Here is a 27,152-nt window from a genome sequence, read left to right on the forward strand (position 1 = left end):
ATAGGTTTGAAGGATTTTTAATTTTTTTAGTAATACAAATTAAATCTGAGGAAAAGTCATTTTTCGTCACTCTGTCGAATATATGAAGATGTGCTTGCCTACGAGGCTGTGTGAAAGGTGGAAAAAGCTGAGGATTTGAAAACAGACTTGGTTTAGAATTCCTGCTTCACTTCTCAAGTGGGCACTCTTGGGGAAATCACCCTCCATGAGCAAACTGTTTCCTCATCAATAAAAAGAGGATAACCACACAAACCTTGCAGGACTGTTATTGGAGATATTATATATGTAAAGTGCCAAGCATGGATCCTGTCCCATAGGATTCACTCAACAATTGCTAGTCATTGATATTAAAAGTACCATGTGTGTGCCTTACTAAAATTAAAAACTAAAATGATAATACCTCAAACCACATCATGCCCCAAAAGATACAGTCAAATGATTCTAATAGAGTTCTTAATGTGTTCAAGATCTTCTAGTGTTTAGGACCAATATCTGGAAGAGTTAAAGGGATCCTGTAATGCTTCGTTTTTCCTCAAAGAGAAAACTTGTATGTATCAATCAAATATTATTAACTTAAGAGGAGAAAAAGACTGACCTAAATGGAAGTAATAAATGAGTTATAAGAACTTCCTTTGAAATAACTCCATTTGTTCACTAGGCCATTTCTGATTACAGCATTTTGAATATATAGTCGCTTCTTGCATTTTGTGATAGTTATGTTCTAAAAAGTCACTGCCATCAATGAATTAGTGAATCCTAAACCATTCTCCTAGGGGAAATACAGGGTTCGGTTCCTACAAGCCTCTGGTTACAATATTTCTGTCAAGTGATCAATATATAACCTTATTTATGTGTTTCTGTTTAAAGACACCTTCTTTAACATATTCATTCACTAACTTGAACTCACAGCCAACAGCACTATAAATCATGCCTGAATGAAACTTATCTAACACATGTACTTTCTCCACACAGCACACCACAGCCCATTTGGGCTTAGCAACACTACACAGCAATTCAGCAATATGCCTCAGGCCATTTCAAACAACAAAATTACCAACAAAAAGCACAAAAATATGAAAAATGTGGACTGTGAAAAGGACCTTGTTTATATAGCTGAAACTAGAAGGCAGAACACTGCCTTGTTCAACCTCACCAGGGAGCATCTACGCATGTTTGCGAATGATGACAAAAGCACTGCTAATATTAGGGGTTACAAATACCTTTTAGCAGATTTTAGTAGGTGAATTAGCAAATACGGAATCCACAAAAAATGAAAATTGGCTGTCATTCACTAAAACATTTTAACTAATGAAGAAATACCACGCCATCATAACCATGCATCAAAAAATTGATATATTTTTAAAACAAATGTATTGTAATTGAAGGATATATTCTGCTTAGCAGAGAATTATTAGTTACTATTTAAATATATTTGAATTATCAATTTCAGCAGGATAATACAATCTCAGGATTTTAACCATTCATGATTGCCGATATGCTGCTCACTGCCATTTAATAGGAATTCTCAGTTATTAGTATAATGAATAAAATAGCTTTCGACTTACATTTTTACTATCTATCTATATGTATTTTTTTCTCAGTGCCTACAACACTGGCACACAGTATATTCTAAATAAATGTTAAATTCATGTAAGTGAACTACAAGTGTGTGGTAAAGCTACAGATGGAAGCTGAGATTCTCAACTTTCACTTCAGTGATACTGTTGTCAATAATATCACATCATTATCATTTACCATTGTCATTTACGTACCATGCTAAGTGCTCTAAATATATTATCTAATTTAACCATTATATCATCTCTGTGCAGCCAGCATTTTGTAGATGAGGAAACTTCAATTGCATGTAATCTGTTTGAGCCCACAAAGTAAGAGGCAGAGTTACAATTTGAACTCTGCCCAACAGGGCAAATAAAGCTAGCATCTTAACCATGATACCATATTGCTTCCCATATTATCTTTCCCTTTGAAGACATTTAAACTTCTAGATACAACATTCTCTTTGAAATCTTTCAAAATCTTAAGCAGTATTATGTAGTGAAAAATGCATTGTCAGTAAAACAGCTAGGATCCGAATGCTGAGTCTGCCACTAGGTCTTATGACTCTGAAAATTACAAAAAAAAAAAAAAATGAGTTGACCAGTTTTTCTATATATAAAATATACTTTTAGTTTTTATATAGATTTAAAGATAAATGCATGTAAAGCACTCAGGAAGACACCTGGCACAGAGCACTCAAAAAATAATATTCCTTTCCCCTAAGTTCATGAAACAGATGCAAATCAAGGGCAAGAGAGCTATGGGTATTCAAGATTTTCATCAAAATTATGATGGAACAGCATTCTGACTAAATTTGTATGTAAGGGATTTGGGAGAGTTGAACTTTTGAAATTATCTGGCTTTATTCCAACTGCTCAGTAGTATATGTTATATATATCTCTCTCTCTCTCTCTGAGTATATGACTAAAACTCATAGATGAGAACAAATTTAAGGTGAAAGGGAAGTGTGAATTTCAACTTTCTTAAAATACCAGCTATTTTAAATTCCCTGGCCAAGAGCTTCTGCACTGTCTTACCTGATACTAGTGGTTTCTGTGTATTGAACAGCCATCAGCTGAGAATTTGAGCCCTGTTCCAGAGCACCCTGGAATATTAAAAAAAAAGTTTAATGCTGTATCATGAAATTATATGAAATCTTCCTATACTGGCTCATTCTATACTTAAATTGTTAAACTTCCATTGCTAAGATTTCTGACATATTCAGTTCAAATAATTAAACACTAACAGATATTAGAACTCTTTAGGTCCATTCTGAAGAGAATGACCTTCTGGGAGAAGTGTCTTAAGGAGATTAAGGCATTTAAGGCACTTCCCATTAAGTTTAAAGAAAGAGCCCAAAAGCTTAGTACAAACACCACTTTTATGACCGAGCCATATAAGTGTTACCGAACATATAACAATGTATGCTTGTCTAAAATAATTATCTTCCCAATGACAAGTTCCTAAGAAGTATGAAAAGTCCATTATGAAACTAGATCCTATTGTTTACTGAGTTAAACAAAGATATTCATGCCAAAATACATCTATGAACTAAGCCATCATTAAAGAGTTCTCACTGATGACTCTTGGCAAGAGAACAGTTCTATCTACACCCATTAGTGGCCCACATATGCTACACTGGACACCTGTCTTTCACATAGCATTTGCTTTGCACTATGCCTTTTTATTCTCCCTGGTAGTTTTGTGAGCTGATTTTCAGAAGAGGTTTGTCAGGGTATCAGAATTCAAGGGCATATTACCAAGTTCTATTACATTAGAAAGTAATCTTGCCCTGTCAAACAACGGTTTAAATACTTTTTTAATCATTTGTTCATTACTGTGTCCATATATCCATCTTTCAGTAATCAAAGCACCTACATGCGCCCAAGCTACAAAATTAAATATTTGACTTCTGCCTTTAAAAAGCTTGCAGTTTAACTGGGAAGACAGATATAGGAAAACAATACGATGTGGTAAGTGCTAAAACAGAAGCAAGTACAGAAGTTTAAGGGAGAAAAGAAGAGGAAACAATTTTGTTCGGTGGATGGAACCAATATGCAGGGATGAATATAGGGGTCTCCACTTCTGGCTCTGTAATAAGTCAAGGATCTTATTTTATAAAAATCTAATGTGGGTCTTGTATATTGTAGCTATTCGATAAATGTCTTGTTTAACAACAAATGAAAAAAATCACCAACAAAATGAAAAGAAAAACACAGTAAAAAAATAAAATACTATACTTACTGGCATAGTTATCCAGTAAGTAGTAAATAAAACCAATATTAAATTATAGCTAGTTGATTAAAACGAACAGATTAAATAGCTGGTGAATTTTAAATGATTTGTGCTACTTTGGCCCATATGAAATGAGCAAAGAAGTCTGAAAGAAGCCAGACTTCTTTCCCTAGTCTCAGAAAGGAATGGGTAGGCCTTAGGGAAAGCCAAGTTACAGATATATCAGGCAAACAGAAAATAGATATTCCGTTTACCTATCCAAGATTTGTATCAATTAACTAAGGAACCTCTGAAAAACTGGTCATGAGCTTTTCCATTTTCAGCTGTGTGGGTTTAGCAAAAGATCATAATTGGCAAAAATGTGAGAAGCATTTACAAAGAAATGAGAGGATGTTAAAAATCTCCAATTATGCTGTAGATCTTTTTCTCAATTTGTCACTTTTTGCTTTGCGTAGGTTGAAGCTTTGTTATTAGGGGTCTATACATTTAGAATTGTTTTATCTTATTTGTATGCTCCTTTTACCAATAAAAAATTTCTTTTGTTGTCTCTTAGAATGACCTTTGTTTGGAAGTCTACTTTTTCTGATTAATATAGCGATGCCAGCTTTTTAATGCTTCACGTTTGCATGGCATACATACTTTTTCACCTTTATTTTCCATCTGTCAGTGTCTTCATATTTAAAATGCTGTTTCTTATAAACAACATATAGTTGGATCTTTCCTTTTAAAAAAAATCTAGTTTGAAAATCTCTTCCTTTTAATTGATGTGTTTAGCCCACTGAATTTAACTACTATATGATTGGATTTAAGTCTACCACCTTGGTATGCATTTTTAATTTATTCAATTTGTTCTTTATGTGTTTCTCTTTTCCTGTCTTCTTTTCATTGAACTGCATATTTTTTAGTATTCCATTTTTATTTCTTACATTGTCTTTTTAGCTATACTTTTTCTTTTCTTTTTATGACATGGGGTCTTGCTCTGTTGCCCAGGCAGGAGAGCAATGATGAAATCATAGCTCACCGCAGCTTCTCAAACTCCTGGACTCAAGTAATCTTCTGCCACAGCCTCCCAAGTAGCTGAGATTACAGGCACAAGCCACCGTGCCTGGCTCTAGCTGTACTTCTTTATGTTAGCTATTAGTAGTTGCTCTAGAGATTATACTTTGATCTAAGTTACCACAGTCGATCTTGAAATATTATTTGAGCAACATAAAAACTTTATTAATAGTATAATTCCATTTATCCCTCCCTCCCTTTGTGTTCTTATTGTCTTATATTTTACTTCTATATAAGCTATAAACCCCACAATAAATTGCTATTATTATGCTTTAAAAACACAATAGTCGGGGGGCAGAGCAAGATGGCCGAATAGGAACAGCTCCAGTCTCCAACTCCCAGCGCGAAAGACACATTTTCAACTGAGGTACTGGGTTCATCTCACTAGGGAGTGCCGGACAATCGGTGCTGGTCAGCTGCTGCAGCCCGACCAGCCAGAGCTGAAGCAGGGCAAGGCATCGCCTCACCTGGGAAGCACAAGGGGGAAGGGAATCCCTTTTCCTAGCCAGGGGAACTGAGACACACAACACCTGGAAAATCGGGTAACTCCCACCCCAATACTGCACTTTAAGCAAACGGGCACACCAGGAGATTATATCCCAAACCTGGCCGGGAGGGTCCCACGCCCACGGAGCCTCCCTCACTGCTAGCACAGCAGTCTGTGATCTAAACACAAGGCAGCAGCGAGAATGGGGGAGGGGCGCCCACCATTGCTGAGGCTTAAGTAGGTAAACAAAGCCCCCGGGAAGCTCGAACTGGGTGGAGCTCACAGCAACTCAAGGAAACCTGCCTGTCTCAGTAGACTCCACCTCTGGGGACAGGGCACAGCTAAACAACAACAACAACAACAACAACAAAAAAGCAGCAGAAACCTCTGCAGACGCAAACGACTCTGACAGCTTTGAAGAGAGCAGTGGATCTCCCAACACGGAGGTTGAGCTCTGAGAAGGGACAGACTGCCTGCTCAAGTGGGTCCCTGACCCCTGAGTAGCCTAACTGGGAGACATCCCCCACTAGGGGCAGTCTGACACCCCACACCTCACACGGTGGAGTACACCCCTGAGAAGAAGCTTCCAAAGTAAGAATCAGACAGGTACACACGCTGTTCAGCAATATTCTATCTTCTGCAGCCTCTGCTGCTGATACCCAGGCAAACAGGGTCTGGAGTGGACCTCAAGCAATCTCCAGCAGACCTACAGCTGAGGGTCCTGACTGTTAGAAGGAAAACTATCAAACAGGAAGGACACCTACACCAAAACCCCATCAGTACGTCACCATCATCAAAGACCAGAGGCAGATAAAACCACAAAGATGGGGAAAAAGCAGGGCAGAAAACCTGGAAATTCAAAAAATAAGAGCGCATCTCCCTCTGCAAAGGAGCGCAGCTCATCGCCAGCAATGGATCAAAGCTGGACGGAGAATGACTTTGACGAGATGAGAGAAGAAGGCTTCAGTCCATCAAACTTCTCAGAGCTAAAGGAGGAATTACGTACCCAGCGCAAAGAAACTAAAAATCTTGAAAAAAGAGTGGAAGAATTGATAGCAAGAGTAATTAATGCAGAGAAGGTCATAAACGAAATGACAGAGATGAAAACCAAGACACGAGAAATACGTGACAAATGCACAAGCTTCAGTAACCGACTCGATCAACTGGAAGAAAGAGTATCAGCGATTGAGGATCAAATGAATGAAATGAAGCGAGAAGAGAAACCAAAAGAAAAAAGAAGAAAAAGAAATGAACAAAACCTGCAAGAGGTATGGGATTATGTAAAAAGACCAAATCTACGTCTGATTGGGGTGCCTGAAAGTGAGGGGGAAAATGGAACCAAGTTGGAAAACACTCTTCAGGATATCATCCAGGAGAACTTCCCCAACCTAGTAGGGCAGGCCAACATTCAAATCCAGGAAATACAGAGAACGCCACAAAGATACTCCTCGAGAAGAGCAACTCCAAGACACATAAATGCCAGATTCACCAAAGTTGAAAAGAAGGAAAAAATCTTAAGGGCAGCCAGAGAGAAAGGTCGGGTTACCCACAAAGGGAAGCCCATCAGACTAACAGCAGATCTCTCGGCAGAAACTCTCCAAGCCAGAAGAAAGTGGGGGCCAATATTCAACATTCTTAAAGAAAAGAATTTTCAACCCAGAATTTTACATCCAGCCAAACTAAGTTTCATAAGTGAAGGAGAAATAAAATCCTTTACAGATAAGCAAATGCTTAGAGATTTTGTCACCACCAGGCCTGCCTTACAAAAGACCCTGAAGGAAGCACTAAACATGGAAAGGAACAACCAGTACCAGCCATTGCAAAAACATGCCAAAATGTAAAGACCATCGAGGCTAGGAAGAAACTGCATCAACTAACGAGCAAAATAACCAGTTAATATCATAATGGCAGGATCAAGTTCACACATAACAATATTAACCTTAAATGTAAATGGACTAAATGCTCCAATTAAAAGACACAGACTGGCAAACTGGATAAAGAGTCAAGACCCATCAGTCTGCTGTATTCAGGAGACCCATCTCACATGCAGAGACATACATAGGTGCAAAATAAAGGGATGGAGGAAGATCTACCAAGCAAATGGAGAACAAAAAAAAGCAGGGTTTGCAATACTAGTCTCTGATAAAACAGACTTTAAACCATCAAAGATCAAAAGAGACAAAGAAGGCCATTACATAATGGTAAAGGGATCAATTCAACAGGAAGAGCTAACTATCCTAAATATATATGCACCCAATACAGGAGCACCCAGATTCATAAAGCAAGTCCTTAGAGACGTACAAAGAGACTTAGACTCCCATACAATAATAATGGGAGACTTCAACACTCCACTGTCAACATTAGACAGATCAACGAGACAGAAAGTTAACAAGGATATCCAGGAATTGAACTCATCTCTGCAGCAAGCAGACCTAACAGACATCTATAGAACTCTCCACCCCAAATCAACAGAATATACATTCTTCTCAGCACCACATCGCACTTATTCCAAAATTGACCACATAATTGGAAGTAAAGCACTCCTCAGCAAATGTACAAGAACAGAAATTATAACAAACTATCTCTCAGACCACAGTGCAATCAAAGCAGAACTCAGGACTAAGAAACTCAATCAAAACCGCTCAACTACATGGAAACTGAACAACCTGCTCCTGAATGACTACTGGGTACATAACGAAATGAAGGCAGAAATAAAGATGTTCTTTGAAACCAATGAGAACAAAGATACAACATACCAGAATCTCTGGGACACATTTAAAGCAGTGTGTAGAGGGAAATTTATAGCACTAAATGCCCACAAAAGAAAGCTGGAAAGATCTAAAATTGACACTCTAACATCACAATTAAAAGAACTAGAGAAGCAAGAGCAAACACATTGAAAAGCTAGCAGAAGGCAAGAAATAACTAAGATCAGAGCAGAACTGAAGGAGATAGAGACACAAAAAACCCTCCAAAAAATCAATGAATCCAGGAGTTGGTTTTTTGAAAAGATCAACAAAATTGACAGACCGCTAGCAAGACTAATAAAGAAGAAAAGAGAGAAGAATCAAATAGATGCAATAAAAAATGATAAAGGGGTATCACCACCGACCCCACAGAAATACAAACTACCATCAGAGAATACTATAAACACCTCTATGCAAATAAACTAGAAAATCTAGAAGAAATGGATAATTTCCTGGACACTTACACTCTTCCAAGACTAAACCAGGAAGAAGCTGATTCCCTGAATAGACCAATAGCAGGCTCTGAAATTGAGGCAATAATTAATAGCCTACCAACCAAAAAAAGTCCAGGACCAGATGGATTCACAGCTGAATTCTACCAGAGGTACAAGGAGCAGGTGGTACCATTCCTTCTGAAACTATTCCATTCAATAGAAAAAGAGGGAATCCTCCCTAACTCATTTTATGAGGCCAACATCATCCTGATACCAAAGCCTGGCAGAGACACAACAAAAAAAGAGAATTTTAGACCAATATCCCTGAAACATCAATGCAAAAATCCTCAATAAAATACTGGCAAACCGGATTCAGCAGCACATCAAAAAGCTTATCCACTATGATCAAGTGGGCTTCATCCCTGGGATGCAAGGCTGGTTCAACATTCGCAAATCAATAAACGTAATCCAACATATAAACAGAACCAAAGACAAGAACCACATGATTATCTCAATAAATGCAGAAAAGGCTTTTGACAAAATTCAACAACCCTTCATGCTAAAAATGCTCAATAAATTCGGTATTGATGGAACGTATCTCAAAATCATAAGAGCTATTTATGACAAACCCACAGCCAATATCATACTGAATGGGCAAAAACTGGAAAAATTCCCTTTGAAAACTGGCACAAGACAGGGATGCCCTCTCTCACCACTCCTATTCAACATAGTGTTGGAGTTCTGGCTAAGGCAATCAGGCAAGAGAAAGAAAGAAAGGGTATTCAGTTAGGAAAAGAAGAAGCAAAATTGTCCCTGTTTGCAGATGATATGATTGTATATTTAGAAAACCCCATTGTCTCAGCCCAAAATCTCCTTAAGCTGATAAGCAACTTCAGCAAAGTCTCAGGATACAAAATTAATGTGCAAAAATCACAAGCATTCTTATACACCCGTAACAAACAGAGAGCCAAATCATGAATGAACTTCCATTCACAATTGCTTCAAAGAGAATAAAATACCTAAGAATTCAACTTACAAGGGATGTGAAGGACCTCTTCAAGGAGAACTACAAACCACTGCTCAGTGAAATAAAAGAGGACACAAACAAATGGAAGAACATACCATGCTCATGGATAGGAAGAATCAATATCATGAAAATGGCCATACTGCCCAAGGTTATTTATAGATTCAATGCCATCCCCATCAAGCTACCAATGAGTTTCTTCACAGAATTGGAAAAAACTGCTTTAAAGTTCATATGGAACCAAAAGAGACCCCGCATTGCCAAGACAATCCTAAGTCAAAAGAACAAAGCTGGAGGCATCACACTACCTGACTTCAAACTATACTACAAGGCTACAATAACCAAAACAGCATGTTACTGGTACCAAAACAGAAATAGTGACCAATGGAACAGAACAGAGTCCTCAGAAATAATACCACACATCTACAGCCATCTGATCTTTGACAAACCTGACAAAAACAAGAAATGGGGAAAGGATTCCCTATTTAATAAATGGTGCTGGGAAAATTGGCTAGCCATAAGTAGAAAGCTGAAACTGGATCCTTTCCTTACTCCTTATACAAAAATTAATTCAAGATGGATTAGAGACTTAAATGTTAGACCTAATACCATAAAAACCCTAGAAGAAAACCTAGGTAGTACCATTCAGGACATAGGCATGGGCAAAGACTTCATGTCTAAAACACCAAAAGCAACAGCAGCAAAAGCCAAAATTGACAAATGGGATCTCATTAAACTAAAGAGCTTCTGCACAGCAAAAGAAACTACCATCAGAGTGAACAGGCAACCTACAGAATGGGAGAAAATTTTTGCAATCTACTCATCTGACAAAGGGCTAATATCCAGAACCTACAAAGAACTCAAACAAATTTACAAGAAAAACACAAACAACCCCATCAAAAAGTGGGCAAAGGATATGAACAGACATTTCTCAAAAGAAGACATTCATACAGCCAACAGACACATGAAAAAATGCTCATCATCCCTGGCCATCAGAGAAATGCAAATCAAAACCACAATGAGATACCATCTCACACCAGTTAGAATGGCAATCATTAAAAAGTCAGGAAACAACAGGTGCTGGAGAGGATGTAGAGAAATAGGAACACTTTTACACTGTTGGTGGAATTGTAAACTAGTTCAACCATTATGGAAAACAGTATGGCAATTCCTCAAGGATCTAGAACTAGATGTACCATATGACCCAGCCATCCCATTACTGGGTATATACCCAAAGGATTATAAATAATGCAGCTATAAAGACACATGCACACGTATGTTTATTGCTGCACTATTCACAATAGCAAAGACTTGGAATCAACCCAAATGTCCATCAGTGGCAGACTGGATTAAGAAAATGTGGCACATATACACCATGGAACACTATGCAGCCATAAAAAAGGATGAGTTTGTGTCCTTTGTAGGGACATGGATGCAGCTGGAAACCATCATTCTTAGCAAACTATCACAAGAACAGAAAACCAAACACCGCATGTTCTCACTCATAGGTGGGAACTGAACAATGAGATCACTTGGACTCGGGAACGGTAACATCACACACCGGGGTCTATCATGGGGAGGGGAGAGGGGGGAGGGATTGCACTGGGAGTTATACCTGATGTAAATGACGAGTTGATGGGTGCTGACAAGTTGATGGGTGCAGCACACCAACATGGCACAAGTATACATATGTAACAAACCTGCACGTTATGCACATGTACCCTAGAACTTAAAGTATAATAATTAAAAACAAAAACAAAAAAAACACACAATAGTCTTCTAAAGACATTTAAGTACACACACACAAGATAAAGATAGTTTAAAAAAAAAAAAAAGGTCTGGTCTTTTTACCCAAATATTTGCCCATTCTAATGCTCTTCCTTCCTGTTAATCTGGGGATCTATCTGGTATCATTTACCCAAGTCTTTTAAAAAAACATCCTTAGCATTTGTTACAGCACAGGTCTTCTGGAGACAAATTCCCTTGGTTTTCTCTATGTGAAAATGTCCTTATTTTGCCTTCATTTTGAGAGATATTTCATTAATTTTCCCCTTTACCTTTTCTAAAAACTCAAAGTCTAGGAAGAGGATAGAACTATGAAATAGGACAAATCAAATCAGAGACATAATGCTTAGATACAATGGATATTTCAAAGAAATGTCAGTTCACTAAAATTACAGAATATTTTATAAGACTTAATGTCAGTTCACTAAAATTACAGAATATTTTATAAGATATACTGCTCAGATACAACAGATATTTCAAAGAAATGTCAGTTCACTAAAATTACAGAATATTTTATAAGAGTTTCGGATACTCTTAGCAACTGAAAGATGTAAACTAGAAGAAAAAAAAGGTTGAAATGAGAAAAGAAAAAGGACAGCAGTTATAGGCTCTTTACACTAAGAAACAGAATTTTTTTTAAATCTTAATATGCTTGGCATTGACAACAACATAAAAGCAGAATAATTCTTCTCCTTCCTCTAACCAGGAACTTCTTTACTATTGACAAATATAGATTCTTCCCCATCATTCCCTTCTATAGTAGCTAAGATTCTCACATTTCCAAGCATATCTAAGCTCCCTACAGAAAGATATGTACCCAAAATAGCACAGAATGAAATAAGACTTTAAACTACACATCTCCTTCAAATGAACAAAGAGAGTAAAATTAAAACAAAATTCTTTTTCTTACATTAGAATTCCTTTAAGATCAAAGAATACCAAGCACCCGTTCCACAGTAAATGATCTATTGATTTATCTAACGAACAGGAAAGAAAAACATGACAAATTACATGTAATGGTAAGGCAAAAAAAAAAAACATTTAGGGTAAGAATTTTAATCTAATTTTTCATTAAGTTCATTATACTAGCTGTGTGGGATTACCTACTGGCAATGATCTATTCCTGACTCCTGTGCTCTTCTTCTGTATAGTAAAGGACGGACGCCTGAAACCTATATCACTCAAACTATTTTGCCACCAGAGCTCTGGATATAATTTAGATTCTGCCAATAAGATGCACTTGCTTCAGATGTGGAAAGCAGAAGAGAGACAAGGTCCATTTTTCCTCTGACCATGGTAGCAGCTGATGTGTAGGCTTTGGCAGACATGAATTTTTGAAGTACTAGACTCCACATTCCAATGCCAGTAAGCAGCTTTGGGACTTTGGGGTATATGTGATATTGTGAATGACTACCTGCAGCCTCTATTAGTATAAACAACTAATAAAGTTGCCTACTATATTAGGTGAAAAAAGTTGTTGGAGAGGCCAAGGGAAGCACACAGTGGATTATTACAGAATTTCAGAATGTCAGAGTTTGAGCTCACCTGGACTAGCCCTCATTTTATGTATGAAAACAGTTCCATAATGGTTAAAAACCCACGTTTCTTGTTATCCTTTTAATGTACTTTAGAACATAACACATACTGCTTCCAATTAGTCATGAAATAATCAGTTTAAGATGTTTCCATTAGCATGTAAACATGTAAACCTGGTGAAGTATTTCCCATCCAAAAATAAAACTCTTCTCTGACTCCTGTAGCTACTCCATTTCTCTATTCCCATGTATAGGGATCACCCTGAAATAATTTTCTTCACTTCCTCTATTATTACTTCCCTGAAACCACTTTAGTTGACTTTTGCCATTACCACTCCAATGAAAGAACTTTCACGAAGATCACTAACAAGTTCTCATGGTCAATTCCAAGGTAATTCCTCACTCTTTATCTTAATCATCATCTCTTAGCTCTCTTGGTGCTTGTAATTAACTGTTACATCCCCTTCTTTAATAACTTTCTTTGCTTGAATTTTGGGACATCACTATTCTACATTTTCTCCTATTTTACTGGCCAGTTACTCTTCTTCCTTTTCAAGTACTGGTTCCTCTTTCTCTTTCAGCCTGTAATGTTGGAGATGGCCCAGAACTTGGTACCTCACTCTGTTTTCTTTCCTCTGTGTTTCTCTCTAGGTAGTAGCACCACAAATTAAACTTCCAGTTTCAACCTCTCTCCTAAACTCCAGACCCAGATATTTGATTGTCCACTTGACTTCTCCACTTGAATGCCTAATAGCCATATCAAACTTAACACATCTAAAATTCTTGACTTCCACCTCTAACTACTCCTTCCCCAGGACTGGTCTCAGTAAATGGTATCACCAATCATCCAATACCTAAGCATAGGATTTATCATTATATCAACAATTTCTATCAGCTTTACTTTCAAAATATATTTGGCATCCAAGTACTTTCTGCCACCTTCATGACTACCACACTAGTATGGACCACAAACAATCTCTCTCATCTAGCTCACTAAAATGGCTTCTTAACTTGTCTCCCTACTTCCAGTCATACTCCCCATCATGGTCCATGTTATGGAGTAACTACTAATTTTTTTAAATATAAATCATATCAAGTCACTCCCATACTCAAACCTTTCAATGGCATCCCCTCAAACCCAGGATGAAATCCAAAGTTCTCAACAAAGCCTATGAAGTTTTCTTTGAGCTTACATCTGCTGCCTCTCCAATCTCATCTACCACTCTCCCCTCAGCCCCTGCATTCCAGTTGTACTCAGCTTCTTCATGTTCCTTAAATATACAAACTGTTCCTTCCTGAGGGTCTTTACATTTGCTGTTTCCTCTGTCTAGAAGCTCTTTCTCCATATTTTCCCCTAAATCTATTTTTTTTCTTTTTTAGACGGAGTCTCACTCTGTCGCCCAGGCTAGACTGTGTGATCTCGGCTCACTGCAAGCTCCACCTCCCAGGTTCGCACCATTCTCCTGCCTCAGCCTCCTGAGTAGCTGGGACTACAGGCACCCGCCACCATGCCTGGCTAATTTTTTGTACTTTTTAGTAGACATGGGGTTTCACCATGTTAACCAGGATGGTCTCGATCTCCTGACCTCGTGATCCACCCGCCTCAGCCTCCCAAAGTGCTGGGATTACAGGCATGAGCCACTGCGCCTGACCCCCCTAAATCTTTACATTGTTATTTCAGTGATTTTTCTGCCTATAGCAAAAGCAATGTTCTCACCAAACCCTTGTCTTCTTCTTGAGCACACAGAAGATACATGATCCCAGTCTCTCTTACAGTAGGCTGGGCAAAGTGACAGAGTTTTAGCCCACTAAACGTTGGCTAAAAGCCAGGCCTGATTCTTAAAACATTTTGCACAATACACCAAACTCTTTCTTCCCTAATATCCCAAGCAAGAAGCAAAGAATTTCAAGTTGTTGGGGCTACACAATAGAAGGAACCTGGATCCCTCACTCCCTGCTTGGAGAAAAGCAATCCTAGAAAGTGAAGTCAAATTTTGTGCAAGTGAAAAAATTTTATTCCATTAAGCTACTGAGATTTTGGGGCTGTTAAAACAGCTAGCATTAATTACCTTGACGATGTTGTCTTAAAGTGGAACTTCTTCAGAGAAGCCTTCCCTGACCACTCAGTCTAGTCACTCATTTCTCGATTCAACTTCTAACCTCCTATGCTGCTTTGTGTTTCTTTAGAGAACTCAGCTCTAATTTTTAGTGTATTTATTTACTTGCTTATTGTTTAGCTCTGCACTAGAGTGTAAGATCCATTAAGGTAGGGACTATATTATACCCATTACTTTATTTCAGGTTCAAGAACAGTCCTTGGTTCATTATTGGGAACTTGCAGATGCCAGTTGCTGGTCTGAGTTCTACCAACAAATATTTGATGAATGATGGAATGACTTAATGGTGTTTTGTGGCAAACAGCATTGAGATGGAACACACACTTAACAGATTCTAAGTAAGACCTGTCATTAACCCAGAGTAGGACATGTCTAAGTTCAGAAATGCCCTACATGGATATGTCTTCATTTCCAAACTGCCCCATGTCTCAACATTCTCTTTTTGAAAAGCTCTAAGAAGAGAGGAGATAAGCAGTATTATTTATTATACCATTGTGCCAAAGACATTTGATATAGATATCCATGCATAGGAACTCCCGGCGTGAAAGTAAATTTGAAGATGAGAGCAAGAAATAGCATGATGCCTGATCAGGGAACTACTAATACTATAAAACCTAAACTAGTGCTATAAAACCTGGGAAGAGGACTTCAGTGGCAATGACAGCTGCATCAGAAGCAGCAGGAGACAGTGAGAAGTGTCTAAAGTTTAAGCTTACCAAATTTTCTAGGGAACAGAGCAAGCTGGGAGAAGCCTTCCAACAAATATGCCAACTATTGTTCAAAGACAAGCAGAAACAAACCTGAAGAATACGGGTTTTCTGTTGATTATTTGTCATTCTTCTTGACTTGGTCCTTTCCACTTCATGTCTATGAACCCATCCTCGAAGTTCATGATTTAACCTATAAAATATAGTTTAATTGATTAAACATAGAAATTAACTAAACACAGAAATGAATGTTTCACCCTGTGGTTGGAAATGAATCTAATCATTTGTAGGTTCTAAAGTGCATTCCAAGTGCCTGATGACTCAATATTGCTTTTTGATTTGAAAAAGTTGACACCTAATGTTGTTTTTAATAAGACACGCATTTTCACATGGTAAACCTGTCAACCACGCATTCAAAATTCAAAGAAAACTACAGCTAAATACCTCCCAAATATAAACACTGGATGTTAAGGTTTTTCAACCAAAAAAAGTATTTCCTTGCCGGGCACGGTGGCTCACACCTGTAATTCTAGCACTTTGGGAGGCTGGGTGGGAAGACTGCTTGAGTCCAGGAGTTTGAGATTAGCCTGGGCAACACAGTGAGACCCTGTCTCTACAGAAAATTTTTTTTAACAATTAGCTGGGCGTGGTGGCATGTCCCTGTAGTCTCAGCTACTCAGGAGGCAGAGGCAGGAGGATCACTTGAGCCTGGGAGTTTGGGAAAGCAGTGAGCTATGATCAAGCCACTGCACACCAGCCTGAGCAACAGAGCGAGACCCTGTCTAAAAACAAAATAAAAGTCATAGGACCCCTAACAACAAATAGATGTATTAAAACCTCTTGAAAATCCTGCTTTTTTGGGAGAAGAAAAAGAATGAACTCAATTGCTGGGGGTAAAAAAAAAATGCAAATTTTTCAACACAGGAAATAAAAGTGTGGCTCACATATAACTTCCTTTATTTTGCTTACTTTTTACAGCAGCTGTGAAGATGTTAAACTATGTTTATTTAACTGTAGTTGATTACTGCCTATCACAAAAAACCTGAGGTAGCTTTTGAGGTTTTAAGGATAAGGTCCAAAATCACAGGAAAAAAAATTAAGGGAAAAGCTGATAAAGAAGTGTGTACTAACGGTAAAGTATCTCCAGAATCACATATCCACAAATTATTATCTTCCTAATTAGAAGAAAAAGGTACTTTCTGCTATGAATGTTACCAACTATAAGCCTAACACCCTGAAATTTTAATATTAATTTCATTCTGTAGTTTTCAAAGAAGACATACTTAAGTAAGCAACCATCATATAAAATAGACCCATCACCGTATCTATCAGGTTGGTGGAGAAACTGGACGACTAATATGCCTACAGTTATCCAACAAACAATCCAGAGATTCTCTCAGTCACTTAGTGAACCTGACCAATTACTTGCCTAGGTTCCAAAGCTAAACATGGGAACCAACTCAGATGTTCTGAGTTGTTCTGCAATAATCTACAACACTCACCTGAGAGACTCTGTTGTGTTAATTAGGGGCTGACAAGGAGGTGGAGGAATATAAAGCAATGGTTCTTCAGTTAGCACCATCAGGGCTTTGTCATTTGAAACAGAATGATCATATCTGAAACATGGATGCACAAAGTTTGTTTCCTTATATCTTAAATTCCTAAGAAGTTTGCTATGAGAAAATCATCATTAGTGTTAACTTTTCAGGGAAATATAGTAAACATAATATACTGCAAGATAAAGTATAAAATATAAAAACTTATTTTACATGAAATGTCATTTTCTGATTTTCTACAGAGACAGGATGGTAATTCACATTTGTCTAGTCACCATTTATTAAGCAATTAATTTGGAATATGGGATACAATAACACATGGTTCATCATGTCTTCAACAAGCTTAAGACATGCACAATGCTGCTGGTACAGAGGTGGTAACACAGTAATGGGGTAATTGAGGGGAAAATCAACCGGTATTATGTGACCAGACTAAAGTTTTGGGGTTATTCACAGTTCTACGATAATAAAACTGGATAGTACCCAAAAAACAGGTAGAAGTGTGTGTGTGTGTGTGTGTGTGTGTGTGTGTGTGTGTGCGTGTGTGCGTGTGTGTGTGTTAGGGATAGGGTAAGACATAAAATGCTTGGCAGAAGAAAAGTGAAAGAGTTGAAAAGCCGAATATATACTATGGGATCATGGAAGAATCTGAACCACTAGTAAAACAACAGGGTGACTGACATTAACTAGTTACTCTATTTGCTTCAAAAATACATAGTTTGCTAGCCATCACACTGATGTAGATCATGTGAATTCATATCCAAGGTGTGATGTAGGAAGCAAAACTGGAGTTGAAAGTTAGAATTTGAGATTTACTGCTATTTGTGCTCTTCAGTCTGCAATCTTAATCTCTCTCACTAAGAAAACTTGCACCTCTCCTGAATTTCTTTATATAGGATGATCTGGATTTAGAAAACTAGATATGCTAATATCTCAAAAGAAAACATGTAAACATATAAAACTGAATATAGTGAGATTCACACTTTTCATTTATTCATTCAACAAAAAATTGCTGAATACCAACTGTGTGCCAGGTATTGTGCTAGGTGCTGAGAATCCAGTAGGGAATAAGAGAATCAAACTTTCTGTCCCCAAAGACCTTAATGGGGAAGATGGACCAAATAGAAGAAAATAAATGGATAAAATAAATCCAAACCCTGGTAAGTGCTATGAGAGAAACAAGCAAATGGTTGAAATGGAAAAGCAATGGTAGTATATACTTTAGATAAAATGGTCCGAGAAGGAGATGGTAGTTACATCAAGGCCTAAATGATGAGAAGAAGCCGCCTCTATAGAAACTGGGGTAAGAGCGTTCTAGGCGTAAAAGAGGCAGATGGGGGAAAGGTGGGCTCAAAGAACTTTAAAAAGACCACTGGTTGAAGAGTTGCAAGCAAGCGGGGAGGTAGAGGGGGAACAGGATGAGGTTGGAAAGACAGAGACCAGGTCATAATAAGAAATTACTAAACGTAATAAGAAGTCACAAAAATGTTTCAAATAAAGAAGTGATACATTTCAATTTACATTTATACCTTGCCATGGTACCAAAAATGGACTCAATGGATGCAAAAGGGGAAGCTAAGACACCAATTCGGAAAGAGCTATGGCAATCCTGGCAAGAACTGATAATGGCATGGACTAGGTTTGCGGCAGCAGAGACGGAGAGGGGTGGACCAATTCAAGACAATTTTTGGGAAGAATATCAACAACACTTGTTGAAAGACAGGAATCAGGATTTCTGGCTTAAGCAATGGAAAGAAAAAACATAGCTGGAGAAAATTGGTTGGAAGTAAAAGAGGGAGAGGAACTGAGTTCCACAGTGCACGTGTTAAGTTTGAAATGTTAAAACAGAGATGTCAAAGAGACTATTGGATATGTGAGTTTGGAGACTCAGAAAAGAAGTCTGGACTGAAAATATAAATTTGAGAGTCATCAGGATATACAGATATGGAGTGTGCATGAAATTATGGATGAGTCGCCTAGGCAGAAAGAAAATTTTAAAAGTTCACAGTTCCAAACCTCGAGATTTGGGTAAAAAAGGAGCCCACAAAGATTACTGTGAAGGAGTAGCCAATAAAAAAAGGAAACTAAAAAAACGTAGCAACACAAAAGGAAAGTCTTTCAAGGAGCAAAAGACCCACATAGCCAAATGCTGAGGAAAGGGCAAGTAAGATGGCAGAAAGCACTGGCCCCTTAACAGAAATAATTTTGGCAAAGTGGAAGGTTAACTTCAAGTTAAAAGTTAGAGATATCTATTTATGCCCCATAAGAGAGAAAAGAAACAACAGCAGAGGATATATAGAACATTCTTCCCTGCAACTTGCACCAGGAATAGTCTCAATGTCCTCTCTTGCGGCTGTAAGGGTTAAGCAGGTTTAAGTTGTTTGGAATAAAACAGACATGTTGGTGCACAGGTAATGACTGCAAACAGAAAAGGATCAGCCTAAAATGAAGCACTGAGTGAGAAGGAAAAAAAAAATCTGCCTTGTGTTTGATAAATCTGAATGCCTGTAAGAAAAGGCTGCTTAGCACCTCTTCTTATAAATCTATGACATACGCATTATTTTAAAAATCATGCCTGCATACTTAGAAAAATACAAACACTGTAGTCCATGAGAAAAGTCCAAAACTGCCTTTGAAAATGTATTTCTGATCTGAACTCTAGTAACAATTTCTGCACATCTGTGCTAACTGGCTTTGTTCTATCAGCCAAAAATATTCTTCAGAAAAGAAAAAAAAAAAAAGTCTGATAGGGGAAATACCAGGACAAGGATTGGGTGGAGTTAAAGGAGAAAGAAAATCAGCCAACATGCAATCTGGAGACAATTAGACCAACATTACATTAGCCCAGAAACAGTCAGAGTTCGAGTCTGCTTGCAAACATTTTATGCCAAGAGAAAAAAAATCAGCAAATAAATCACTGAAGTAAAGGACAGTGCTAGGGAGCTAGAGTTAATGAGAATTCTTGGAGTAAAGATCAGTTCTGGGTGACATCTTATATATATAGGGTGACCATCCTTTCCCATTTATCCAAGACAGCAGTACTGATGTTCTGATGTAATTATTACTAGCAGTACCTTTCCTTCTTAAAAGTGTCCCAGTTTGACAGAACATTATATGGTCATACTATTTATATGCCACACATTTCTATGACTGAAAAAATATATGCAGTTAATTACTAAATGATATGCTAATACAATATTATAAACTATGGGATTAGAATCTACTTTTTTTATTGGAACCATATCTCATAGCTCTCCTTAGAAAAATAAACATAAAGTAAGCTGCATTTAAAAATGTATCGGTATCATGGCTGAAAATAGATAAAACATCTAAAATTCAGTTCAGAACACAGAACAAAGTAATATTAGGTGCTTTCAAATGTTTCACAAACATTTTTTGGTATCTTGTATTCAGTATTTATACTGATAAAAGCAAGAACATCAAATTAATGGACTGGCATTTTTTTAAATCTCTCAAGTTGCTGAATAATATTTCAAGAGACTTGCATGTAATCAAGAATCCATAATCTTTCCTGGGTTGTTTTTTTTTTCCCAAGACCAGTAACCCAGATTATTCACTCGATGGTGACTTTGGAGTAGGGAGAGAGAAAACAGTTTGCATTCCATGTGCTACTTTGAAAGCTGATAAATTTCAGCCAGAAAGTCATTCAGACTTCTAGGCTGAACTAGTATGATCAGACTACCATGCTTTCTGGGAGCCACCATGTTATCTTATGCTAATGTGAACAAAAAAGTGAAGGCTTCTATTTGCTGTAGTTAGTGCAGAAGAAATAATATTCTTGTAAAGCTTATCTGAACTGTAATTTCAAGAATTCAATCCATAACTTGTTCTATTCTTTAGCGAGAAGTCATCTTGACTCTTGTAAATCCAAAGGCTATTAGGTTTAAATTTAATTTTTGATGGATCTTATGTGGACACTAACAGAATTCAAAATTATAGAACATGTAGGGCAAACCTGGACAAATTATTTAGTAAAATTAAAGATACTATTAAACTCTACCAATACTCAAGGGCACTGTTAAGAGATCATCAAGGTCAATATTTAAGAAGTACGATGAATTTTGGCATGTAAAAACACAGGAAATGTTATGTTTTCCAACATTATGACATCTACCACTGCTATGCTGCATTGCAGCTACTGCCATAAAATCCTTTGGGTCCTCCACTGACTTAGCATACTGCATTCCACAAAAATAACAGTTTTTTCAGGAAGGCTAAGTGGAGACAAGCCTGCAGGATTGTGGTGATCATCTTTCAACAGTATGGATGTAACAGTAAAAATCAGAAAGAAAGATTGCCCTATAAATCCTTAAAGAGATAAAAGTAAACAAATGTGTAATAATTTTCAAGCATTATATTTTGCAAGGGTTACCATACTGTGACCTCTCTTTGCCTTGTTAGTTAGTAAAGGAGCTGGCCCCATTTGGCTCTAATACAAATTCTAAATAACACAGGGAAATGTTTATCAAAAAGTACACAACTATAAAAATGTCCACTATACCTTCTTCTAGTTAACCTAATATGGAAATTCCATTTTTATACAATTAAAGCCTTTTGCTATTGACAAGCAATATGGAAATTTATCAAGTCATTATTAAATTGCAACAAGGGAGGGATTCAACAAAGATCACAATAAATGAGTATAAATGATTTTACCTAATGACTGCAAATAGGTTATTCCACCATATCATATCCATCCACAGATGAGAGAGTAACAAATATTAGATGTGTTATATGTATAAACACATGATAGATAAAATAACTATTAAAGACATTGTATATAATATGTATATATTTCTATATGTATATTAATGCATACAAACTGAGATTTTAACATTACATCTCTATAGGAATTTTAAAACTACAAAAGGTTTCAAAGTAAATTTAGTTTTAGAATATTAAAAGTAAAATTTATTAATGGTTTCAGTAATTTATGTGTTCTGCTACTCAAAATGATACATGAACAATTTAGATGCAATGTTATACTACAGATAATTCTCATTTCAGCTTCATTAAATCACTTAGGCCGAAAGATAGATGCATGCCATCTAACCTGTAGCTGTTTTTCTGGATGATACCATCTGATGTGTCCTGTGCCTCTTTAGCAGAAAATCCTAGAAGGTGCCTCCTCTGATTTGCAGGGCTCACACTAGGGTTCATTCTCCTGGAATCCTGTTCCAGCATGCTGAAAATTAAAAAACAGGAAATAATAGCTGAAATAAAAATACATCACACATATGCCTGCTACATGCAGCTCTGAAACAAACCACCATTCCTTTGTAGATCCATGCATGTAACAAAAATGCTAGGCATAGAAGCAAGTACAAATAGTGTACTGATGTGTTCAAATCTGTAGCATGGTAACCTGCACATATCAAAAACAATTTTTATAAGTATAAAAGTACCTTATTTATAAACTGTTTAAACAATAGTGTTCTATATGCTTTAAAAACTCTATAATTACATGCATATATGAAGTAGAAATAAATATAACACACCTAAAAACAAATTTTAAACTCAGATAATAACTGAAGTAAAAAGGCCTTCTGGATGGTGCAAACTGGTGTTTTCAATGAGGGAATACTTCAAATGAAGTAGGAATTATTCTCTTTCTCAATAGTCAAATTCATTATCAGCCTTTCACAATTCCAGAAGGCAGGGTATCAATTAAGCTAAGAAAAAATTATTTTTAAAATACTTCTATTTGTATTTATATGTAAAAACTTCTATTCTTTCTCCCTACCCTCCCTAGTATATTCATTCATCAATGTATATCCTCTTCAGAGGCATAAGGATTTGGGGAAAACAACAAAATATATACATACAAGCAAATACTCCCTACTTACTTAACACTTTTTTTTTTTTCCACAGGGTCTCACTCTGTCACCCAGGCTGGAGTACAATGGCGCAATCACAGAAAGCCTTGACCTCCCAGACTCAAGCAATCCTCCCACCTCAGCCCCTCTGAGTAGCTGAGACTACAGGCATGTGGCACCACACCTGGCTAATTCTTTTTGTTGTTTAATTTTAGTAGAAATGAGATCTCGCTATGTTGCCCAGGCTAGTCTCAAACTCCTGAGCTCAAGCTATCCTCCCGCCTTGGCCTCCCAAAGTGCTGGGATTACAGACGTAAGACACTGCGCCCAGCCTTAATTAACACTTTCAACTTATTAATAGTGCTTAGGAACTTGACTCATCAGTAAGACTGTGTGTGTTCACACTTTGTTTTATGATGCAACCCACATAATTTACACTACTCATAATCTTAAAATTCAACACAAAGGGAATCTCCCTTTTGAAGCACAAAAGATTGTATTTGGAGGGATAAAATGCAAGAGGAAAGTAAGGCTAATGAAAAAGGGTATAGTTAAGGAGCCTGTGGTTCTAAAGGAAAAGCCGTTCTTTGAGATGTAGTAGTTTGCCTCCAAATTTGGGGAAATCAGTGTTGGGGGAAAACAGGGAACAGACATGTCTCTCTAGAATCTTTTTCTGATCCCTTAATATATTTTCCATTCTCCTCGATTCTTCACCCCCAGAAATCACTGCTACCCAGTGATTCTCATATGGTATGCTGTAGCACCTGGGCATACTGCAAACTCTTCAAAGGTATACCACCAATTAAAGCCATTGTGTAAAATTTAATTTTGCTACAGCTGAGGCTATATTTCATTACAGTTGTATCTTTCAAACTAAATGTTTACCAAACCTTGCCACAAATGAGGTAAGAGGCCTAGTGGAACGTCTAACTAAACTTAAGAAAACTCACCCTGATGAGTATTTAAGAAAACATGAGAGAAGCAGAAAACAATAGCAATTTGGGAGGGAAGTCAAACGAAGAGTTGATGATAACTAAGAAATTTTATTTCTTCTTTTGGAAACTAACTTTGAAAAAAAGTGTTTACTTTTTCTTTCAAGCATGGTGCCAAAAATTCTACTTATGAAAGTAAGCTATGAATAAAATCAAAGTTAAGAACTTTCCCCTAAGTTAGAGAATCTCAATTCAACCCCTACTGACCCTGCTATTGTATTAGTGAAATATCCACATACTAATGTTCCTGTTTGGTGGAACACTTACTCCCTGATCCCTCCAGTAACTCTACCACCCTAATTATTAAGAGTTTCCCCTTGTTTTAACTAGAAATGTGCTTCCTTTTTAAAACACAAAAAAACAAACTTCTACCTTTTGATACTAGTTCTGGATTCAGTGACTATCCAGAACAGTCTAAGTAAGCCTTCTTCTAATGTCCAAAGACATCTAACATCCCCCTTACCCCAGGCTTTCTTTTTCAAGGTTATAGTTTCTTGATTATTTCACCTGCCCCTCTTTATAGCATAGTCTGAAGTTCCTTTAGCATATTTGGTCACTCTCCTATCAATATGCTTCTCAGAGGTGATGTCCAGAATTGGCCACAGTACTTCTTAGGTAGCATAACCACTACGGAATGGAAAAGGATGATTCCTTCACTTGTTCTAGACACTGTTGTTCTACTGATGCAGTCTAACATCGCATAGGCTTTTCTGGCAGTTATATTACACTCTATTTATATTGAGCCCAGTGTAATTAAAACCCTAAGTCCTTTCACACAAACCGATTTTGAACCATTACTTTCGCTTCTTCCTATCCCACCTCAACTCTGAATTGATGTAACTGAGTTTTAGGATCCAGCTGAATAATTTATATAAATTCCTTTAAAAATATTTGCCTACTAATCAATCAAGAACTTTTAGGCTCCTCGTTAGCAAAAGAAATTCTTCCAAGAAAGTATCAGCATGCTACCAATATCCTGTACTGAGTTGTTATTAAAATAAAAAGCTCCTTCTGTAAAATCTGTAAAAATGTAGGTTTATCTACTTATGAATTAACTGAAATATCACCTAGATCAAAATTTCCCATCTTGACCATAAAGATATCACAAGAATGTTAAATGTTCTTCTAAGATGCAAATACAGTATACTTTAACAGTAGCTACCACTTTTAAGTACCTACTATGTACTAAGGAATGAAGGCTCAAAGGAAGTTGAGGCTCAAAGAGTTTAAACAGTTTGCCCAAAGTTATGCTCTAAATAATAAAGTCAGGATTTGGATTCAGGATTGGAATTCCATCACTGCACTGACCACATTTCCCAGGAATGAATGATACATCCATTCATTTATTCATGTATGTAGTAAATACCTATTACGTTCTAAGAACTATATTTGGTGCGAATGACTCAAAGATGAAAGGTAAAAAAAAATCAGAATACAGCAAGTCTTCAAATAATGCTGGTTCATGCAATGTCATTTTGTGATAACACTGATGACAAGAAAAAAGTCAATTCCCAGCCAAGGTCACTGTCTGTGTGGAGTTTGCATACTCTCCCCAAGTCTGCATGATTTTTCCTGTGGGTACTCCAGTTTCCTCCCACATCTCAAAGATGTGCATGTTAACTGGCACGTCTAAATGGCCCCAGTCTGAATGAGTGTGGGGACCATGTGTGAGTGCACCCTTCAAAGGGATGGCACACTGTCTGGGGTTAATTCCTTACTTGTGTGTCGAGCTGCCAGGATAGGCTCCAGCCATCTACCACCCTGAACTGCAATAAACACATTGGAAAATGACCACAAATCATTGTAAAATAAAAATGTGTACAGTATACAATAATCATACAAGTGCATGACAATAAATGATGAATGAAAGCTCTCAGCAAGCCTGCCATATTTGTGACTGTTTTTGAACTGTGTGGTGGGAGGTGCTCCTTTCACTTTGCAACATTTATCCCTTGATTTAAACCACCACTACTATAACCATGTCACTTCACTGTTTTACCAAAAACTGGATTAATAATTATCTTTTTTTAATTTTTTTATTTCCACAGGTTTTTGGGGAACAGGTGGCATTTGGTTAGATGAATAAGTTGTTTAGTGATCTGTGAGATTTTGGTGTACCTATATCCCAAGTTTAGCTCCCACTTATGAGAGAGAACATAACAATGTTTGGTTTTCCATTCCTGAGTTAGTTAACTTAGAATAGTCTCCAATCCCATCCAGGTTGCTGTGAATGCTATTAATTCATTCCTTTTTATGACTGAAAGGTATTCCATCATATACATATACCACAGTTTCTTTATCCACTCGTTGACTGATGGGCATTTGGGTTGGTTCCACATTTTTGCATTGCAAATTTTGCTGCTATAAACATGCATAAGCAAATATCTTTTTTGTATAATGACTTCTTTTCTTCTGGGTAGATACCCCATAGTGGAACTGCTGGATCAAATGATAGTTCTACTTTTAGTTCTTTAAGGAATCTCCACACTGTTTTCCACAGTGGTTATACTAGTCTAGGTGACTTTACCAATGTTTGAGAACCATTATTGTAAACTAACCCTGTTTTTCACAACATCTTTCCCATCTCAGTTCCCCAAAAGGTACACATTTTTACAATGAATTCAACAGAAGTGGATAGTTTAGAAAGAGGGACTGGGGGAGTTTGGAGGGGCATGAAAGGGTACAAACAAAGTGGCTATTTGTATGACTTATGGATAATTTATAAATTGAATTAATTAATTCAGAACTATTGATACTTTAAAGTTTGTAAACAACTCTTCTACTAATCATTGTTCTTTTAATGATTTTACTAACACTATGAAAACTGGCATTCAAATTCACAATTCAAGGCTGTTAACAGGCAAATGCTTTGAGCTTAACTATCAGTGTAGTCTATCCCATCTGTATCCAGGCTGTCCTATAATCACTTAGCAGCTGTACTTACTGGAAATCAGTTTTAATGTTGATTGGTTTGGCTCATAAGTGGTCGCTATTTTTCCCACTGCCCACTTGGTAATGATTATCACATTGTAAAGACAATATACCCTTAAACATAGCTATTTCAGTTAACTTTTAGCCTTTTT

General features: G+C 37.1%; 1 protein-coding gene across 8 annotated transcripts in view; it reads right to left on the minus strand.

The window, feature by feature from the left end:
- ATF6 (activating transcription factor 6) overlaps nt 1–27,152 on the minus strand; it is a 201,741-nt gene that overhangs the window by 104,436 nt on the left and 70,153 nt on the right. For 5 of the 8 annotated variants that reach the window (XM_074038899.1, XM_065543092.1, XM_005541145.4 and 2 more), the window contains 4 exons: nt 22,315–22,446; nt 17,187–17,300; nt 15,778–15,877; nt 2,595–2,662 (listed from right to left, as the gene is read on the minus strand). In XM_074038899.1, the coding sequence (XP_073895000.1) occupies nt 2,595–2,662; nt 15,778–15,877; nt 17,187–17,300; nt 22,315–22,446 (414 nt within the window). The remainder of the gene's footprint in view (nt 1–2,594; nt 2,663–15,777; nt 15,878–17,186; nt 17,301–22,314; nt 22,447–27,152) is intronic. The other 3 variants (XR_012434266.1, XR_012434259.1, XR_012434263.1) reach the window with 1 other exon arrangement.

The sequence above is a fragment of the Macaca fascicularis genome, chromosome 1 (assembly GCF_037993035.2).
Source record: "Macaca fascicularis isolate 582-1 chromosome 1, T2T-MFA8v1.1".
NCBI classification, from domain to species: Eukaryota; Metazoa; Chordata; class Mammalia; order Primates; family Cercopithecidae; genus Macaca; species Macaca fascicularis.